Source organism: Astatotilapia calliptera, chromosome 3, assembly GCF_964374335.1.
Source record: "Astatotilapia calliptera chromosome 3, fAstCal68.1, whole genome shotgun sequence".
NCBI classification, from domain to species: Eukaryota; Metazoa; Chordata; class Actinopteri; order Cichliformes; family Cichlidae; genus Astatotilapia; species Astatotilapia calliptera.
In genome coordinates, this window is record NC_137424.1 from 45,467,697 (window position 1) to 45,489,573 (window position 21,877).

Here is a 21,877-nt window from a genome sequence, read left to right on the forward strand (position 1 = left end):
TGTCTTCTAGTTAAGTTGCTATTTTTTTACGATCAGTAGCTGGTAAGACTCCGTGATTTTTTTTTCTCCCCTTTTCAGTATTTTCCCTCAACCCCTAACCAGTCTCAGCAGATGGCCCCGCCCCTCCCTGAGCCTGGCTCTGCTGGAGGTTTCTTCCTGTTAAAAGGGAGTTTTTCCTTCCCACTGTTGCCAAAGTGCTCACTCATCTTCTGATTGTTGGGTTTTCTCTATTATTGTAGAGTCTTTACCTTAGAGTATCAAGCCCCTTGAGGGAACTGCTGTGATCAAGTGCTACAGTAATACAATTGAATTGAATTACACTAACACACTATTTTAATCGAGATCTAATGAATGGGTGTTCGACGAAGTATCGGGGGAGGACAAGTTCTGCGTGATGAGGCCCAATCAGGAGTAAAATGCAGGTATCTGTGTCATCTCCACTCCAACACAACACATCATGTTCTTGTTCTGCAAACAGAAGCATAATTAGAAAAGGGGAAACAATCATATAGAAAAACCTTTTTCACAAATCCTGTTGGAAAACACACTAAATCTCTCAACATGTTAGAAAAAGAGAAATCTGCAAAAAATTTGGGCTAAATTTAATCAGTTCCCCCGTGCACATCGAGGCCTTTGTAAAAACGCAACAACAGCCTCTAGACATGTTTTAAAGTAGAATTCTATTATTAAGTGGAAGCCTCTCATAGTCTATCATATCATAGTGTTTGTTTATTTTCATTTTCTACAGCAGCACTGAGTTTGTCCAGTCATCTCACATTAAGTGATCTTCAACCTAATTCTAAGATCAGATCTTTATTTAACATCTTTGTTGTCATTGTTGCAGAATCAATGAGAAATTGTTTAGCAGCACAGATCTAAACTATATATTAATAACAATATAAAAATATACACTCTCACACAGACTTACAATATGGTGCAACATCATAATTATGAACTCTGCTTCTAAGATTTGCAGTGAAACATTTGTTTTCTCTCTGCTTTCCTGTTGCGTTACATTTTCTTTCACACGGTGCAAAATGAAGTGGTCCAAACAGCGTCCACCATCAGAGCCAACTGTTATGACGTTAGATTGAGTAATGTGATATTTACCCACTCAGCCTAATGTAAAGTCCTTCTGTGTGGGCCAGGAGAGATCTTAACAGGCTGAATAATCCAGTCTATTCTTGTCTAATCTCATTTTATTACATTTCAACGAGGGATCACCAGCGTGGCAGGCAGACCGGGTCGTTGATATCTCATACTTGATGCTCGGAGACGGCGCTAAAGCAGTGGACCTCCTCAGAGACGACGATTTGAAAAAGCATCATGCGGACATTTATGTTAAAAAATGAATCTCCAAAGATTAGCGACATTAATTATGCCTTAAATGTCAGCAATGCTGCAGCACGGCTCCACATAAAAGCTACTTATCAACTTTTCAATGCTTCAGCAGCCTGGCTGCTGTCTGCTACCTCGATGCTCATCGTTAAACTCAACAATCACAGCATCATCGAAGCATTTGCATCATATATCATCAAGTGAGTTGATGAAAAAAGGTAACAGAATGGAGCAGAGAGTCTTTCTAGAGACTTCATCTGCTCCACTTTATAATAATTTGCATCTTTATTGCAGATCTGATTTGTAATTTGGCTCATCAGGCCCCCTTTACTCATCCCTGCTCACCGCCTGTGCTTCTCTACCTAATCCCAAGATGCATCTGAGAGAAGAGGCATCTTACGTTCCCCTCCCATAATTCACTCAGTCATGTGACATGTGAAGGAACAGTAACACCGCTAATGTGATCGCAGTGTGTTTTAATTTCCCAGACCTGTGGAGCTTGCACTTATTTAGGAGCTCAGAGGAGACGTTTTGGTGCTCGCAGCCAAAGAAAAATTGACAGGGATGCCATCTGAAACATAGTTGCTGCTTCTACAACACTTTATCACAATAAAGCCCTTTGTCGTATCTGTATTGATCACTAAATAAGACATTTCTTAAAACAAGAGAATTGCCCTGCAAACTTTGCAGAACTTTTTCAGTTTTACTCTTAAATTGTGTCCATGTATACCGTATCTGTTTTTGTGCACCTGTATGAGAGCTCAACGTAAGCGGAGAGGTGAGAGAGCCCGCAGTCAGATCAAATAGCAGTTGCTATTCCAGAAGTTGTGTCCATGTAGGGAGGCTTCTATAAACTGCTTTAGTGCAGGCGCAGGAGCCCGAGGAGGCAGTGGGAATGGCTGAGGACTGTATCTCTTATGTGTGTGTGTGCGTGTGTGTGTGGAGGGCTACTTCTTCATGGTGTTACACTGTATGCACTGCATGATTTGTGAGTTCTTGTAAGGAATGAAACAGTCTGACGGCAGAAAGTTGTTGCAGAGTCTTGTAACGGTAAAAGCAGATACATGATACGAGCATGGTGCAGCGTCGGAGTCAAAAGAAGAAACGGTGATTGATGAGCTGTGAGAGCCGCCATCTTGATCTAATCACAGCCTGTATGGAATAAAAGGGTTTAAAGTGGTAGATGAAAACTGCCGGAGTGACCACGGCGGTGCTGCCTTGCAGTTCTGTGCATCAAACTGAGCTAAAGCAGCACGCAGGTATGTTTGAGTTTCACACCTCCCAGTTTCAGCTGTTCGTACTCCTCAGGCTCATTCCTGGTGTTGAAAACGGAGAAAATGCTGCATGAGAGAAGACAACAGAAGCCCACCAAGCGCCGTGCCCCTCGGTAACTAAACACGCCTAGAGGACAGATGGCCAAACACCTGCAAAATGTCACCTCAGGTCCAGGCAGTGTGTATGCTATTGAGTTTTCATGTAGTAATGAGACGAATGAGACACCTGAACCTGTCTTTATAAAAAGTGAGCTAAGCTCATAATGTTAGGGCTGAGTGCTTGCTGCATGCACTGGATATTTATAGGCCGCAGAGGATGAGATGGTGAGTCTGTGCCTCATGATAGGACTGAGGTCACAGGGATATCATTATGTGCTTTATAATGGCTTTAAAAGCTGTATGCTATTCTGTGGAGGCAGCTCCAGTTTCAAATACCAAAAACCAAAGCAAAATAACAGAGTTATTTACTTAACTGACAGTCAGCTGTAAATGTATATATTTTACTTTATTAAAGGTTTTAAGACGAGCTTATGGGTCGAGTGTTGCACAGCAGCAGCCTCCAGGTTCTATATTCATGCAAAATGACTTACAGATGTTCCTATTAAAACGGCGTCTTTATTAATGTCTGTGAAGGTTCTCAGTCATCCAGGTCATCGTAGTCAAAGGAGCTTGCAAAGAAAAGCGTCTGGACTTCTTTAAGTTGCTTGAAGACGTTTCACCTCTCATCCGAGAAGCTTCTTCAGTTCTAAGGTCAAATGGTGGAGAGTCCCAGATATAAACCTACACAGCAAAATCTCCAGTGTTAAATTAACACTGGAGAGTGTCAATATGGGTCCACACCTCTGAGTGTTAAATACAACACTGTTGAGTGTTAAATTAACACTTTTGACAGTGTTATATGTTTAAAAGTAACCTAGTCAGTTTTGAAGATTAACAATGGCTAACACTGAGCAGTGCTGATTTTCTAACACTGGAAAATAACTCAAAATGTTAGAAATATTCCAGTGTTAGAAAATCAGCACTGCTCAGTGTTAGCCATTGTTAATCTTCAAAACTGACTAGGTTACTTTTAAACATATAACACTGTCAAAAGTGTTAATTTAACACTCAACAGTGTTGTATTTAACACTCAGAGGTGTGGACCCATATAGACACTCTCCAGTGTTAATTTAACACTGGAGATTTTGCTGTGTAGTGGGAGTTTCCCCCCACAGAGGGACAAAAGGACCCCCTGATGATCCTCTAATCACCTGAGACAAGGTGGGAAACTGGGCGTCCCAATCAGCCAGAGTTTCGGGTGTGTTCATTGTGAAACCTGGCCCCACCTTATCATGCGAATTCCTGAGGTCAGATGGCCCAGGATGTGAGTGGGCGTTAAGGCGTCTGGGAAGGGATCTCAAAACGGACTCTCCACCATTTGACCTTAGAACTGAAGAAGCTTCTCGGATGAGAGGTGAAACGTCTTCAAGCAACTTAAAGAAGTCCAGACGCTTTTCTTTGCAAGCTCCTTTGTCTTTATTAATGGTTAATGTCGAGAAGAGTTCTAGCAGGTCATATTTAAAAGAAATACCGAAAAGAAAATTAAATGGCAAGAAAACGTAATTTTTATTTGACTAATTTTACCCTCGTGTGTCCTTCCGAAACAGATGTGGGCTTTTTATCATCGGCCTGCTCCAATGATTGCTTATGTCTGAGCTCACCACATGGATGCAAACTGAGGAATGACGAAGCAGCCGTCATGTGTGCTCATTCTGGCTTTAGCTTCACAACCCGCAAATAACAAAATGAAACCAGAGTTGTGGGATCGCCTGACCCGAGGATTCAATAGCCTTTTTGTGGTTCTCTAATGGAGGCCGAAGTCAAAATCACAAGGTCATCTGTGACTTGCTCTTTTGGCTAAATGAATGCTGAGAATTGTAGCTGGGGCGCATCTACTAGAGGCAGCCTCGGATCAGTTTCACACACCGTTTTTTTTTTTTTCACGGTCGAGGTTTCTGTCGAGATGGAATTAGCTGACCCCAGATCTGCCTGGAGAGTTTTGCCTCTTATTACAGAGAAAGAACTTGCCTACTGAAATTAGAAACAACCCCCCGCCACCACCACCACCACCACCACCCCCCCCCCCCCATCCTCAGTCGCAGGCGCACTGTCATAAATCCTCCGCAACCACTTACACCAATTTATCTCCCCCACCGTCAGTCTTCAAGTCCAGAGCTCATTAAACGACAAAAGAGTCGACATGCAGCCACCGTGAACCTGTACACTCACCTTTATTCTCCACCATCAATCACACAGTCAATTCACCTGCTCACTCATGTAACAAGAAAGAGGCTGAAAGCTGTAATAGAGTGAACAATGCAAGATAAGGATGGCGCGAGTGTGTGTGTGTGTGTGTGTGTGTGTGTGTGTGTGTGTGTGTGTGTGTGTGTGTGTGTGTGTGTTGCAGTGCCAGCAGAAAATAAGGGTTATTATATACACCCCAGCTGATAATTTAAAGTAACAGCACTGTGAAAAAAAACTTTTCACTTTGATTGGTAGTTTTTCAAGTAATTAAAGTAGTACATCAGACATTGCTTCCACATAGCTGGCAATATAAAGAGAGCTTTACAAGACTGCTGGCTGGCTTTTGTGTTATCTGTCATGAAAGTTCACACTGAAATTCATATCAGCCACAGGATTAATCAAGTCCTTTTGTTTGCACTGTGAGTTTGTAGTTTTGGGTGAAATTACTCAACAAATATTGGATGGTTGTCATTTAATTGCTTTTTGTAATCTCTGACTCCTGCCACAGTCAGTTTAGAGCCAAATACCACAGACTGTATGTAGAAGATGGATGTAGCCACTAGGGATGTCACCAGAGCCAATACTTATACTTTTTGATGCCAAAATCCTGAAAACACGGTGGTACTGTGGAGACAACACGCCACTACAAGTATTCTTGTGCGTCCTTACATGATGAAGGGCACCCACAAGCACAAGGAAAAACTACATGTGGAAGACGGCGACTAGCAAAGCCGCTGAGATAGCTTTGCCCCAAATTATCGATAGCTGGATATGGAAGTACGTTGTGTTATGCTGAAACACACGTTACTTTTTTGTTTGAGAGAACTTTGCCGTTTAGAAATCAACCAGCGCGCCACATGCTGAACCGTTTGTAGTGGCTAATGTTGTGTTGGGGATGTAATGAATCCCAAAGATTTAGTATTTGGTGCTAATATGAGTAGAGTTAGCTTGTTCCTAATTCAAGATGAAATTAAAGAAAGATGAAACAAAATGTGTATTTAGACAAAAAATATTCCTTATCAACATTATATTTTATTGACAATAAACAATAAAACGTTAGAATCTTTGCCGAGTAGCCTGCTAATGTTAGCATTAGCTTTTATTGTAAACATTTTACAATATGGATCAAAGCTGACTTCACATCAGTAATGCAGCTGTCTCAAACTAAACATTATAGTGTATTTCAGGATAAAATGAGAAGGATGACACTTTGTACCTTTCTAAATATGAAGTTAAACTTACTATTATTTAAACAGATCTGAATGTTGGCCTTTTAGCTGCTTTGCTAAATTGGAAGGATTTCCTTCCTTGGTCTGAAAAACCAAAAAGTTTGCATATTGCAATTTGGAAATCAGTTATTATCCGATGATGTGGGCGTCCGTTCAGCATGTAAGGGTAGACTAGGACACATGTAGCTTTATACTGCCCCCTTCAGGTCTGGAAGACCACTTCGGTACATACCCTGCCAACGGCTACGTTACCAAAGAAAAACAAGTACCGTAAGTATCGGTTCTGGTGACATTCCTACTTTGTATATATTTTATATATCTTGCTAATTAGCAACCATTTTGTGAGAAACATGGCATTTGGCACTGACTACTAAATGTCTCTTATCGTGAAATCCCAACTAGCCACTATAAATCATGTTAGAGGTCACATGACTCACATTCTGAGGTCTATAAATTTTACTTAATTAATTAATTTGATGTGTAAATGTAATTTTCTCATAGATTTACATTTACAACCAGACAACCTGCCACCTGCTGGCGTTTAGGTGGGTTTTGAAGATACTTTAAATTTTCATATTTCAGACCAGAAGTTCTCCATCCATCTTTCATGCATCTGTCTCTAATGATTATGTTCCCACAACACTGCAAGACAATCATATGATGTACAATATACGTGATATCTCTGTCACTGAGGAGAAAATGTCCCTTAAAAGTCCCAAAGAGGCAATTATGGATTCTATATGTTTACTTCACTGTAGTTCCATCTGTGTGGGCAGCATTATTGTCTGCTGATTTTATTACCTCTGATTGGATTTCCCCTGCTCTCTGCAAGTTTCTTCTTCTGCACTGCAAATTAGTTAACTTTACCCTGGATCATTTGATTTGGTTATTCGACCTCTCAGGACAAACTGTTGATAATGATGATAGCTGACATCGGCCTGTTGATAACTGTATTGCATTGTTGTGGCTGAGTTACTTCGTGGCAGACAGAGAAGCTTATATAAAAGCATGAATCACAAAAAGCTACCAGACAACTTTAAATCATTTGTCCCCGAAGACGCTGCAAAGTGAACTGAGATGACGTGCAACTGAGGGAAATGCCAAGAATCTGTCCTCTAAATAATTGCGTTCACTTTTCTGTCCTTTCTCTTCTTTTGTCTTTTTTACATAAAACCAACATTTTGAAAAACGTGCATCTGTGCTGCTGCCAGCATTTCCAGTTCACATCGTACACTCGTGCATAGATTGCGCTTGTAAGGGTATGCTGTTAAATTCTGGCTGGCATTTGTGGCTCGCATCATCATTCTGGTAGTGCAGCAACCTGGAGCCACGCAGCAGTGGAACACAATGTGAGGCAGCATAATGGAGCCGGGAGGGACACGATGTTTCCCCTCCTCCTCACGGAGTCGAAGCAATTAATATGACAACTCAGACAGATGGTTGTGTCAGAGCGAGTGATTGACTAAACCAGGTTAGCCATCCTGTCCCTTGGGTGGTGTTCAGACATGGACACACAATAAATGGAATACCTGATCTGGAAGCGACTGCCAATCTCTAAGGTGGCAAACTTGAGTGCTCTGAATCCGATCAAAATGCAGCACATGATGCCGCTTATCCAATATGTCCATACAAAACTCATCCTTAAATCTTTAAACGTTACCATAATGGGTGGAGTGCTGTTGTCTTTCCCCACCTGTTCACTCACCTGTTAAAGTCTCACGTGCACCCAGCATATCTCACTGGCATCTGGCACCTTGCACACACTGTCACACACACTGACTGGACGAGGTGTCCTAGTCCCTTTTATCCTCTAAACGCAGGCATAAATCCACAGGTTGGGACGCACCGGTGTTGCATTGGCGGCCAGCGCTGGCCTTGTTGTCAGCAGGATCTTTGGGTATAAGGCTGTTAATCCTTCACAGAGAAGCAGCAGAAAGGAAGGCTGATAAATTCATGCCGGGTACAGGTTCAGACCGAAAATGCAACTTAGAACTGCTCGTGCAGTACTTTTACCTGACACTGGCTGATATCCATCCATCCATCCAGTAACTGCTTAACCAGTTCAAGCTGGAAAAATGTGAATCTTCATTTGCTTTTTCCCCAAATATGAGTCACTGTTGGCTGAGTCTGTTGCTTTATGCAGTTCTTTCTTTCAAATTCAGCTGGTGCCAGTTAACCGTTTCATCCAGCTTTGTTCGTCCACTGATTATTTACTTTGATTAGCTCGTTATTTTCCTTTTTCTTAACAGATATGAATTGAATTTTGTGTGGTTTGGTTTTATTTGAAATCCAATCTAAGCATGTGTCACAGCAGTGGTCAGCTGGCCTGTTAGAGGTGTGTTTAGGATACATTACGTCATTTTCCCAAATCATCCCCGTGGCATCGAAGTTCAGGGCTCCGGATCTCTTTTTGAGGGGTGGGGTGTATTTAAAGACTATAAGGGGGGCGGGTGGGGTGAAGTGCTGGTGGTTCCTAAATATTGGTGACACCTGTTGTGTGTTGTAACCGTTAGCCTCCTCCACTTCAGTCCTGTCACTTTATCAACTCTTAAAACCTCGGTGGAGGAACTTGGTGCAGTTGTTGTTTACTAGAGAGCTCTGATGTGAGGAAAGTGATGTCAGACACACATAGCTGAAAATATAGTTCCTCATTGTAAAGCTCTAGTTTTGCCATTAAGAGGCTGAAAGGAAAAGATGATGTTTCTAATTCTCTCCATTAGGTGTAGCTGACAGCTACAGGGATAGCTCAGTAGGTAGAGTGGTTGCCCCATGATCGGAAGGTCGGGGGTTCGATTCCCCTTAACAGCTACCCTGAGGTACCCCTGAGCAAGGTACCGTCCCTACACACTGCTCCCCGGGCGCCCAATGGCTGCCCACTGCTTCACTGAGTGAATGGGTTAAATGCAGAGAGCAATTTCCCCACGGGGCACAATAATGTACACACCTTCTTCTTCTTCTTCTTTATTAGTGTGGATTTGAGTTTGCCTCTCTCACACACACACCAACAGTCGTAGTTTCAGAAGTGCTGTGATTTTCTTCTTTACTGACACTTGTTTGAGATGACGAGCCTTGATGGGAGTGTTGTTTGTCCACTCAGAGCTCATATGGCTCAACCGCGGCTGTTCCAGTCTGTCAGAAGTGTCGTGATTGAGGACTTACATAAGCGCCGTCAGTGTTTTCATGTGCAAATCCTGGAAATGTCATCATGTCAGCAGCTCTCCAAAGTATTTTACAAATGTGAACAGCGGCGTCGATGCAAGAGGCTTATTTATTTGGGTTTTAAATTTTTTGGTTTTTGAGTGTGATCAAGAGGAGAGCTCGGCAGTGCTCACAGAGAGCAGGCTGTGCACTTTGGCCATACAGTGACACAGAAACACAGCCTGTGACATTTCCTGCTCTCTCTGTCAGTGTAGTTAAATCACAGCAGCTTGTGTGGTGCAAGCAAACCTCACAGAATATTTTACTGAGTTATTTATGCATTATATGTAAATTAAACCAAAAACTGATGACGAGACGGATTATTGTAGCTTAAAAACGCAGCGAATGAAATGAGCAGGAGCAGTTCAGGGGTTGTGTCTGTGTGTGTTTTTAATAAGTACTGACCTGTGGTCTGTTGACTCTGGAAGCTGCAGCTTTTGATTGCAGAGGGGGAAAGGGTGCATCTGCTGCTCTCTGTGCAAACAGTCATTGCTGCCCGACAGGTGGACTGACGTGCTCGCGGTTCAAAATCGACACGGCTATAAATAGATTTATGGCTTTTGGTAGTTTTCAGAGCAATAATTGCATCTTCAGTGCTCACAGCAGTATATACATTATTTTTATTGTCTTCCTCTGAATTTAATCTTCCTCTGGATTTAATCTTAGCCCTGAATCACAAGCATAAATACCTCGTAAATAAAAGAGCGCAGTGTTTTCATGCATGTGAGTGAGCTGTCACCGGTTTGTACATGGGTGCTGAACAGTGTGACCAAAGGTAGCTGTAGTGGACAGGTGTGAATGGGGTCCCAAATGTCAGCCCTGCAGGCAGGCTATTTTTAAAGTGGCACAGACATAAATACCTGGGCTAAATTAAGGCTGGGCACATGCAGGTGTACTGTGGGAAGACTGGCTCTTTCCTTTCAAACCACACGAACAGATTTTTATATAAAACATACTGACACAACATCATGTGAACACTTTCCTCATATGTTTGACTCATTTTGGATGATTTAATAAAGTCTGATTTGTAAACGCTGGTCAAACTATCATCAAAATGAATGATTAGCTGCAGTATGAAACTGCACTCTCATTGGATAATAAACAACCACAAGTATTAGCCAATAAGCATGGGGTTTCACAGTCATACCTGCCCCTTGTCGTCACATTGGGGTGGGGGGTGCAAGCAGAAATGCTCAGAAACTATGAGTGATGCCACAGGAGCTACGCTGGGCTAGGCCCATCTAAAGAAGGCAGCCACTCAGTCTCTTTACGTCCCATGACTTTTCTCATGTTTTACTCTGGACTATTCACCTGATCTGGTTGGGAAAGACCTGTGATTGGCTCCACTCATAAGCTCAAATCCTAAACATCCAGCGCAGAGACTCCACTTCAGTCACAACATGCTGACAGGTTATAGATTTTCAACAAACCCTTTGCTTTCTGTACTATGGAGAACTCAGACTTTATAGAGCTGGGCTCAAAACACTTTAGGACAAATGCTAGAGAATGAAAAAGAATACTTTTCTGTGCACCCTCACCATTATTCTTTATTTAAACTAACGAAAGTTGAAAGAATGAGGTTAGGGGCTTAGAGTTGAGCGCAGCAGTGAAAGCGTCCTGTCTTCCTCCATCATGGCCTCGCTAAGTGATGCTCTAAAACGCAGCACTTACTGACAATAACAGAGACTTCCGAAAATGGTTTACAATCGATTTAACTGCTTTTCTACCACCAAGTGCTGCCAATTTGTTTTTCTAACGCTCTGCTTGTTGTTTTTAATTCTGCTCCACATCACAGACCTTATAATTTCCCTCCACAATCAGCAGATTAAAACGCACCAAATCTTAAGACTGGCACACAAAGAAATGCAGAGATGATCTGCGCTGGCAGTGTTCCCTGTAAGCCACATCGCTGTGCACATTTTTATTCCAGACAAACATATTTCTGTAATTGGATCAGCCTCGTGTGATCGAAGGCACTAATTAGTGAAATCAGCTACTGTAGACTTTTGTAATTAAATCTAAACACTCTTTTGGGGAAAAAAAAAAAAGGCCTGCAGCCAGCGACGCAGTAGTGCAAAGAGGTGAGGTGTAAGCTGAGCTTGTCCTGAAGGTTTATGTAATTATGCATCTTATTAGAAGTGATTTATATTTATTTATCTATGTATTATTTTCTTATTTATTTAGATTTCCTTAGGAGAGGCTGAGGCAGAGAAATGGAGCTATGAAAGTGCAAAGACAGGGTTGATATATGTGGAGCAGCACTCAGTCTGGACTAATCATCAAGTCAACTACAGCTGACTGTGTGTGTGTGTGTGTCTGTGTGTGTGATGGTCAGCTGTGGAAGGCTATTTTGTGCACGCAGGGCGCTGAGATTTATGCGGGAGGTAAACTCAATATAATCCCACTTTACGGCCGCCGTGTCATGCGGCACTCACTTTATGATGGAAGGCTTTTCTTAAATGTAACCTCATTAAAAGAAGCATTACTAAAAGCATCTCCTAACGTTTGACATATCGACATTCTAATAATCCTTCATTTTAAATATAGTTTTATAATCATTAGCCGACATTTTTCATAATAGCAAAAAGGGTTCACAGCTGGAAGATGATGTTTAAGGTGTCGGGGAAAAGAGGATGTTTTTGAGCTTTGGCACTGATTCTTCAAATTATAATCAATCAGTCGTCTTGATATCATTTTTACATTCATGTCTTTTTTAATGAAACGTGAGAATCGTCAGTCTGTGTTCCTACCCCCACCTATGGCCGAGCTCACGAGGGTTAATATGTGAAAGAATGATACAGTAATGTGCTTCATATAAAGAGCAGCAGGCAGGGCTCAGAGGGGAGCTGCTACTCCTCTACCTTTAAAGGAGCTGGCTGAGGTGGTTCGTGCGTCTGATAATGATGATGCTTGTTCCAAAGTGAGGTGTTCTACCTACTGGAAGGAGACCAGGACACTCTGGAGAGAGTACATCTTCAAGAAGGTGTCTATGGAGCAGGCGGTCTGGGCATCTCTGGTTAGCGGTCGTGCTGTCATCTACTGGAGCTAGAGCTCCAGCTAGTGGCAGCTAGCTCCTAACATCTTAGCAGCTAACGGGCATTGTGTAGTCAGAAAGTATGAATATTAACTCTAACCAGAGGTTGTTCTGCCGCTTCCTGATGAGGGCACCAGCCTTTAATCATCTAGTCTACATTAGTCGTGCTTATCCCTCCAACAAAGTAATTAATCTGCATCTTCTGCTAGCATGTGCGTTCTTTTCAGGAGCCGTAAAGAGCTTGCGGTTGCGTCAGCTCTGTGATGAACAGCCTGGGTAGCTGACATTATCAGGAGCTCATAGCCCGTTGAGATGGGAGGAAGAATGTGTGGGAACGTGTGTGTGTGTCAGATGTATTTGGAGGGTGGGGGGTCTGCAGCCCTGGGTCTCCTGGGGGGACATAGTCATGACGGGCATTCAGCTGGGCTACACTGTGACCTCATTTTACAAGTAAAAAGGTCCCAGCTGAGCTGAGCCAGGACGGACCAACAGGTGCAGACAGACAGAAGAAAGAAGAGGGGAGGGGGGAGGATGCTGGGGTGGAGGGTGACTTCATGCCGGCGGACTTTGACGACCACCACAGGCGTTACAGCAGACCGAGGAGGGGCCGGCTGGCGGGTGGGGGGAGATAATGAAGCGGTACAGCACAGACGGAGAAAAGTATCAGCTGTAGTTTCACATGTGTCACAGTTAATTGTTTTTTTATCTGAGGCTCATGCAGCGTTTTGGATTTAATGAATCTGTGATTGTGTTTGTGTCTCCAGGTTAAGTGACTCCTTAATTTCACGTAGCGCCACGTCAGCTTCTAACAGCTTTCCCTTTGATGTAGACGCGGCATCACCCCTCTCATCTTTCCCACACTTTCTCAAGTTATTATTTTATATCTCATCATATTCTTAAATCCATTCCTTCCTCCTCCTCCTCCTCCTGTCTTGGACTCTTACAGTTCACCTCAGGAATCCTGCCTTCTCAGCTGTCCACTGGTGTCCCATGGCAATCCGATTTAGCCTCCACCACCTCCCCTCACTCCTTGCCCCTCCCCTCCCCTTCGCAGCTCTTTCTCCTCCTTTTCCACCTATTTTAGCCTCCACACCTACCGCCCACCTCCCTGCCTCCACCTCCTCCATTCTCCGTCACACACCTCCTTGTCCCCTCTCCAGTTTGGCCGGGTGGTCTGTGCGTGCTGGATTAGGAGTCTGTCTAAATTTGGTCATGCATGGCAAAGGAGATGAGCACCTGCTGGTTGGACAGGCGGTCTCTTCTCCCCTCCAGACCCTTACATCAAATTACAGCAGGGCTTGGGCATTCCTGTCACTCCTCTCCTCTCCGCTCCTCCGCTTTGCTGCTTCTTTGTCTATGAGTCTCCTTTTCTTTGACCTTCAATCTCAAATTCAGATTGAATCCATTTTTGATTTCCAGGTGTGACAAATTTAGTTTCCAAATGTCCAAATCTGGCAAAAGACAGTGATTCTAATAGTAAAACTACTTGTACTGGAGTATAAAAATACTTAGTCAAAAGTAAAAGTTTTCTTCTGTGCGATTACAAATTAGCCCAGATCGCACAAAACACTAAATCTCACAGAATATTTAACTAAATCCAAACAGCTGGTCAATAAAACCCAAAACACTGTAATGGGAAACATTTAAAGTAGCTTAAGATGGAAATATTATGCAAAGAAACCAAGTCTCTAATTTGCATTTAAATAAGGTACTTCCACTGATGACCGTTGATCCTAAGATCACATCAAAAGTTCTTTTTTATAGTCTTCAAAAAAGTTTTGTTTGTTTTTTTAAGTCAAAAACATGCATTCGAACTCATAATGTTTAGGTAATCATTTTTGGCCTTTTTTTAATGTATACATGACCCATGAATCGCCTGAGCCTAAAAAAGGCTTCTAGTGGTGATCAAGTGTTGTGAATACACATAACAGACAACTTAGCAAAGAACCGATTTTAATTTGTATCTTTAGGAAATTTGTTATTAGCAGCTTCTCGTAAAAACACACAACTTGTTCCCATTTATTTAGCTGAATTTAAGCAAAATACCAAAGATTCCCAAAGGGCTGTAAGCAGAAACCTTGGCATGGTGTGCAGTCTCTCCTTTAAAAAAAATAGGAAACTGGACTAGTGGAGGACATAAGAAGGCCTCTCAGGCCTAAGATGCTCTCTGCAGCAGATGGACAGTATTTGAAAGTCATATTCTTAAGAAATAGGGGGGAAAAAACCTAGCAAAGATCTGATACAGGACCTCCATTCGGCTCTTCAGGTACTCCATTTAGTGTCTCAGTGGAAGGGTGGCTGTGAAGAAGCCATTCTTAAGAAACATGATGATTGAGGTATCCCAAATTGCACAAGAACTGGACTGAAAATCGATAGCAACAGGTGTGATGAAGTCACGAATCCAGATTTTACATCATCGGTATGTGCACAGGTCAGGAGAGAGGTACAACTGTGAGTCTGCAGTCACCCGTAAAACGCAGTGGACCCTCTGTCATGGTTTGGGCTGTATTGCAGCCAGTGGTGTTGAAGATTTTGCCAAAATTGAAGAATTATGAGCACAGAAAGTACCACCAGATTTTGAGCACCATGTAATATCATCTGGAAACGGCTTCATTTTTCAGCAAACAGACTGCCATTGCAATAAAAGCTGTTGTGGATTGGCCTCCTTAGAGCCCTGACTTCAACACTGTAGCAGTGTGGGATCATTTCGACAGAGAACAGAACAAAAGGCAGAAACATCCAAGGAAGAGCTTTGAATGTCCTTCAAGAAGCCTGGAGAACTATTCCTGCTTAAAGAAATGGAAAGACTGACTAAGAGAGGTCAGACTGTGTTGAAGAATAAACGCGGTCAAACTGAATATTGGCTTCTAAGCAACTCTGTATAAAGTATATTATAAATCATCACATGCTTACATTGCATCCGTTTAATTATAAGAAACTTTCAGCCCATCACCAGTCTCCTCCAGGAAGGAGAGAAAATCAGTGTGAGTGAAGCAGAGCCAGCCCTGAAAACTCTTTATGTAACGGTTTATCTATAAAATGTCAAAAAATGATGAATATGTTCAGTTTGCATTTACATAACAGGGGGCAGAAAATCATTAGAGCTGTGAAACAGGAACAAGGAAATTTGAAGCATGTTTGCTTGAAAAATTGCTTCAATTAGTCATCAGGTTAATTCATTTTTCACTCCATCAACTAATTAGATAATCATTTCAGCTCTAGAGCACATGCAGAGATGAGCAGTGTCTACTCTCCCCCACATGCTGTACTTTCCCTTCACTCTAATTTGCGACTTTTTCTCCTCTTCCACTCAGACATCTCTGTCTTATCTGTGTCTCTGGTACTTTGCGTCTTTGCTTTTCTGTCCGCGCAGGCAGATGCAGACGCGAGGCCTGGAAGCTCATATAGGCATAAACACACACCCACTTACTTTAAAGGGCACATGCATTTTGATTCCTGGGCTATTTAATGTGCTTTGCTGTGTTGGGAAATTTGTTTTTACCTACTGAGCACAAACCCTGTTTCATTGCTACTTTATACATCCCTCTCTCTCTGTGTCTCTCCTCACTCCACCCACACAATCATCTGTAGTTAGTTATTCAGCTCATGTACTTATTCTGCTTCGACACCCCCGCATCCTCCAAACCCTGGCAAAGTTTTGGCTCTACAGCAGAAGCCCTAACGCACACTCACACCCCTGAGTTTGAACACAAGCGCACACACACGTTTTTGTTGTTTTTTTCAGATTAAAGCTAAACAGCATGGAAAGCCTCTCAGAAATACCTTTCAGCGGCTGATTGATTGATTGAATGGCGCACTGAATTGTCCCCTGCACGTACGCCTGACGCCATTAGGCAGTTTTCCAGACAGACCGAAGGCAAGCACTCAGCGCTTAAGAGCCATTTCTGTCTATTACACACGCCACCATCACTCAGTGAGCAGCTTGGTTTCCAAAACGGGTGATTTGTAGCTACTGAAAGACGTAGCGCCCGAGTGAAATGTGTGAATTTTTTTTTTTAATTTATTTATTTATTTTAATAACAGGTACCTTCCTGAACACTTGCAGACTTCACTTTACTGCACTTGAATGTCCAGCTGTTGAAATGGATGGCGCTGATGCTGAGGAGTCTTTTGCATGTGTAACAAATGACCATTGAGCAGCACAAGTTTGTTTTATTTATTTATCGAGGCTTCAGTTCACCAGCTTAACGTGGCAGCCTCTACCAGCAGCAAACGTATACCTTCTAACTGACAACTGGCAGCCCACTGGCAACCCCAGCAACTCCCCCCACCCTTTCCACCTTGGTCTCTCCCAGAATCTTTAAATAGTCTTCAGACCCCCTGGGACACATGCTAATCAGCAGAATTAGTGGCTAGTATTATCTCTTTATCCAACATCATGTGTCTGGAAAATAGAATCATTAAAATGTTCAATAAATAATCATTAAATATTTAAGAGTTCTCATGTGAAAGTATGTTTCTTGGTGTGCACATGTTTCCTAAAGTGCAGAGTCCTAATTAAAATGCAAACGTGTCCAGATATGCATCCATTATTAGTTAAACCAAGCATACAAATGACTCAAACACCTCTTGGTAATTATCACATGTTAGTTCTGCAGATTGCACCTGTTTATTACAGTGAGCGTCATTCATCCTCTTATGAATTCATCTGGGAAGTTCCACAGCCTCAAAAAGCACACGTCAGAATGATCTGAGCCCAAAGTCAGATTGAACTAAGATCAAGCGGCCGTCAAACTGACACAAGTGTCAGAGTGTGACTGCGCCCGCTCTCCGTCAGCAGCCGCAGTCGCAGCAAGGTCACAGATTAAAGAGGACAGCTCGGGCCTCGCGAAGCATTTTGTGACCCCGGTTTCAAAGAGGAAGCATCAAATTGTGTGTGTGAGTTTGTAAAACCGTGTGTTTCTGGCTCTTTGTGTGATGTATGTGTGTGCGTGCACGGCAGGTCAAGTCTGTGAATGCAAATGTGTAATATGTGGTACATGTGACCTGTGAGCCTCCGTCTCTTCTCTCCTTTAGACCTTCACAGCTTGGTGTAACTCCCACTTGAGGAAGGCCGGGACACAGATTGAGAACATTGAAGAGGATTTCAGAAATGGCCTCAAACTCATGCTGCTGCTGGAGGTCATATCAGGTGGATGTCATTGAGAGCACACACCCATGCATGTATACACATTTAAAAACTGAATGATACCGGATCACATACTTGGATTTGGCACATCCTTGTGGTAAAAAAAAAAAAAGAGCAGATCTTTTGCTATTTTGGTGACACTTCTTTTTCTTTTCTTTTTTTGTCATTTTCTTTGTAGAATGAGACTGATGTTGATTGCTCACACTCCTAAACATTGTTGTGTTTCACTCCCACACTGTACCTTCTTCCATCCATAAAATCCAGCAGTCATCATCACTTTATATATAATAGCAAAAAAAATCTGTTTTAAAACAGTGAGTTGAAAATAAGAAGAGACTGCATCTCAAAGATGGAGACGTTTAAAAAACAAATAAAGTACTTGCATTCTTTCTTGTGGCCACCAGGGGGAGACTGAACAAAGTCTGACTGTAAAGGAAATCTAAGAGGAACATTAAACTATCACTCACGTGATTTTATGACATCAATGAAAACTTTCAGTGTTAGTTTCTATTTCAAGTTTTAAGTCATATTTTTTTAATTTCTGACTGTTGTATCAGAAAGAATCATCTAACGAACATAGAAACTTGTGGTAAATTTTAAAATGTATGGCTGAATACTTCCGTCGCTACCTGCCAGCAACCACGTGAAACTCATGAATCCGCGCTTTCTAACAGTACGTGTGTCAAATGTTACCAGTGAACGCTGCAGGATTACAGCGTTTTGGAGTCGGATCATTCTTTTTAAACTCTGTATAGGATAAAGTAGGCGGTTCTACCTTGTGATTGACTAGTTCGCAGCATTTCCCTGGCAGGTCTACTTGTCTTTTGTGATGTCTGGTTTAAAAACGAGAAAACCAAAAAAACTGAGATGGTGATGATCAAAATCCTGAGCTAGAATATTGAAAACTGTAGACTACATAGTAACAGGTGGTGTCACATTGGCTACATCTCTGCAGGTTTCATGAATGGAATTACTCTTATAATTCATAACTGTGTTCTTTGGTAAATAAACTAACACAAACAAGTAAAATTGAGATCACATGTTCTTGGAGATGGTGTATTTTTCCTTGACACTTAGCTTAAAAAATAACTACTGAGCAGCTTGATGGACGAGCTAATAAATCTGTTCCTCGTCTTTCTCAGGTGAGAGGCTGCCCAAACCCGACAAAGGCAAGATGCGTTTCCACAAGATCGCCAACGTTAACAAAGCTTTGGACTTCATCTGCAGCAAGGGGGTCAAGCTGGTGTCTATTGGTGCTGAGGGTGAGACAAGACCTTTAAAATGAGTCTGAGTTTTATCTGATTAATTCATCAGGATCTGCTAAGACGAGTAACACGCGTCCGTGTGTTTGGTTTTGTAGAAATCGTCGACGGTAACGTGAAGATGACTCTTGGTATGATCTGGACCATCATCCTGCGTTTTGCCATCCAGGACATCTCTGTGGAAGGTGTGTTTCCATAAAGCAACACTGAATTTTTTAAGCTTAAATTAACTTTTTTAGTGGTTGTCACTTAAATAGTGAGATAATGCACGAGTTATGAGTTTGCAATTAGTCTTTGCAAGAGTTTGGCCAAACTGCTGGAGCAGTCACCATGCCTGAGCACAACAGACAGAGACAGTTGTCTGTGTCTCAAATACAGTCACGTGAACGCAAAGTTAAACACATCTTGCTAGAATACACAAAATCTCTGTGTGTTTATTTGTTTCTTTGGCTGCCAACTCCTCCCACACAATCAGGAGCTGAACAACCAAACTTGGCACACAGGTGCATCTCAGGCCCCTGAAGCACCGTTTTCAGCTTTACAACACTTTATAAAAGCACCATATCATTTTTATTTCACAATAATAACATTTAGCTTATATCCGCAACTCTTAATTTGTGCATAATGTTTTATGATGCCAAAATGTTGCCTGGCAACCACCTAGCAATGAGCTAAAATGACCTGTGTTTTTGCCTTTATGCACTTTATGAAAGCAAACCAACAGCACGAGCACTGCAGCTTGGATATGTCTAGTCAGTCAAATCTGTGAAGGGCATTCTGAGTCATCTTCTTAGGAAATGAGATAAACCACACACACACACACACACACACACACACACACACACACACACACACACACACACACACACACACACACACACACACACAAGTGTATATATACTGTTAAAACTGTAGCTGCTCATATTCAACATCTCCTTGAGACTTCTCAGCACTCAGTTTCAGACCATTCTACTCTCAGCTCTGTATGATGTCACCAAGAGCAGATATCCTAATAAGGTCATCTTCTGTTTGCAAAGGAAAGCCAATCAAAGAGGAAGAGGAAATAAAATGTCTAGTTTCTGACAGAGAATGAACCAAGGCCCAGATTTAGCTAAATAAAGCTTATTTCAAACTGTATGGTCATGCAAAGCTATCTTAAGTAATGTAATAATATCTTAAATTGCGTGCACACTGGAAATGATTTGCAGCACCATAGCAACCAATGACCACAGAAAGTGAATGACATGCAGCAGAGCTACAGGTACCACTGTGGACAGGAAGTGGGCACGATCAGAAGTAAACTTTAGCCAAGCAACTGAAACGACTACCCATGAAAGTTAAGAACCGCGATGATTGGCACATGACCTGGTAGTAAATATATTAGAGGGTCACCTAGGCAACGGCAGCCTGGAATATCCTAAGCAACCAGCCGCGGGCTTCAAAGCGATGCACAGAGAGTGAAGCGCTTCCAGTGTGGATGCAGTTGTAGAATAAAACGATGAAGCTGGAAATGAGTGTAGTAGATTTAATGCCTTTAACTCTGTGCGTGCGTGTGTGTGCGTGCGTGTGTGTGGGTGTGGGGTGATTTGTTGCTTCCTTGTTTGGTAATCCCACCCCTGGGCTGCATTTGCACCTCATGCCATTTTATTTTAACCTTAATGCTGTCAGCAGGTCAACCCACAATAAATTCTTGTTTACAAAGACTCCGACCTTGTTCACTCTGTCCTTCCACACTCCGCCCCCACACCCCCACGCCCCCACTTACCTTCAAGTCATCTCCTTTAGCTTAGCTTTTATTGCTTCCGCTCTTCAATCTTCTTCTGCTGTCATACAGCTTGACTTTCTTCGCCATCGACCTCGCTCTAACCTCTCATAACTCCTCTTCCCTCCACTAGTGCAGGAAATTATCTTTAAGCCACCCGTCAGACGAGCTTGAGAAATATATTGACTGCTGCTAACATCATACAGCTTTTTTTAATGCCAGATCTTGATCCTAAACATCTTTGTGCAGTATTTAAACTTTTGACAGCCCCAATCACTCTCTGTCATCCTCTTCCTGACTGTTATTCTTCTTCTCTTAATGTTCAAAATAACACAAACCCTCATCTAAAATCATCTCCTCTTCTCAACTTTTTCAGAGACCTCTGCTAAGGAGGGTCTGCTGCTGTGGTGCCAGAGGAAGACTGCCCCCTACAGGAACGTCAATGTACAGAACTTCCACATTAGGTGGGTGAGCGATGCCGACCTGTGGCATCAGCAGGGAACTGCAATCATTCAGCTTATACTTCTGTCTGATGCTGATTTCTTTTCCTCTTTATGTTTTCCTCGCTCCATGTCACCCACTGATCATCTACTCTCCTTCTTTTCTCCTCACGCCTCTTTGCCTGCCGCTGTTTCCTCACTCATGCCTCCCTCCTTCCTCTTCTTCTTCTTCTCAGTTGGAAGGATGGCCTGGCCCTGTGTGCCCTCATCCACAGACACAGACCCGACCTCATTGACTACTCCAAACTGAGAAAGGTGGCCCATCCTTCTCTACTTTCCCCTCTATTTTCAACCTTTATACTGAACCTTGATTAATGCAGTCTTTTTATGTCTTTTCACTTTCATCATTGAAGCTCTGTTAGAAATATTTTTTCCTGTAAACTGATTTCAGCTCATTAAAAAGAACCCAAAAAGACAACCCATCACAATACTGCACTTGTAGATCACAAGCTTGATTAAGAGTGTTAATAAGAATATTTGCCAAAATTGCATCCCTTAAAATTGGATGTGATGCGACAGAATTGGAAACTGCGCTGCTGTTTGCTCGCCAAAATATTGCCAAAACTCTGAAACTGAAACATTTCTTAATGAGGTTTATTTCTCGCCTTCAAAACACTCATCAGAACTGTCGTGGCTGGCGTGCTTCCCCGTGTAGTCTTTTGTGTGTGACACTGATTGTGTGTTTCTTCAGGACGACCCCATCGGTAACCTGAACACCGCCTTCGAGGTGGCTGAGAAGTACCTGGACATCCCGAAGATGCTCGACGCTGAAGGTGAGGCCACGAGACGTCAACGTGACGGAGCAGTGCAGGAAGCGGGTTCTGTCTTGTTATGCTGACGCACACGGT

At 42.5% G+C, this 21,877-nt stretch overlaps 1 protein-coding gene across 1 annotated transcript in view; it reads left to right on the forward strand.

The window, feature by feature from the left end:
- The window catches only part of actn3b (actinin alpha 3b), a 37,756-nt gene that overhangs the window by 4,052 nt on the left and 11,827 nt on the right, over positions 1 to 21,877 (forward strand). Inside the window, exons 2-7 of the mRNA XM_026162379.2 lie at positions 17,394 to 17,508; positions 18,648 to 18,767; positions 18,866 to 18,952; positions 20,906 to 20,993; positions 21,206 to 21,284; positions 21,721 to 21,802. Of these exons, the coding sequence (XP_026018164.1) occupies positions 17,394 to 17,508; positions 18,648 to 18,767; positions 18,866 to 18,952; positions 20,906 to 20,993; positions 21,206 to 21,284; positions 21,721 to 21,802 (571 nt within the window). The remainder of the gene's footprint in view (positions 1 to 17,393; positions 17,509 to 18,647; positions 18,768 to 18,865; positions 18,953 to 20,905; positions 20,994 to 21,205; positions 21,285 to 21,720; positions 21,803 to 21,877) is intronic.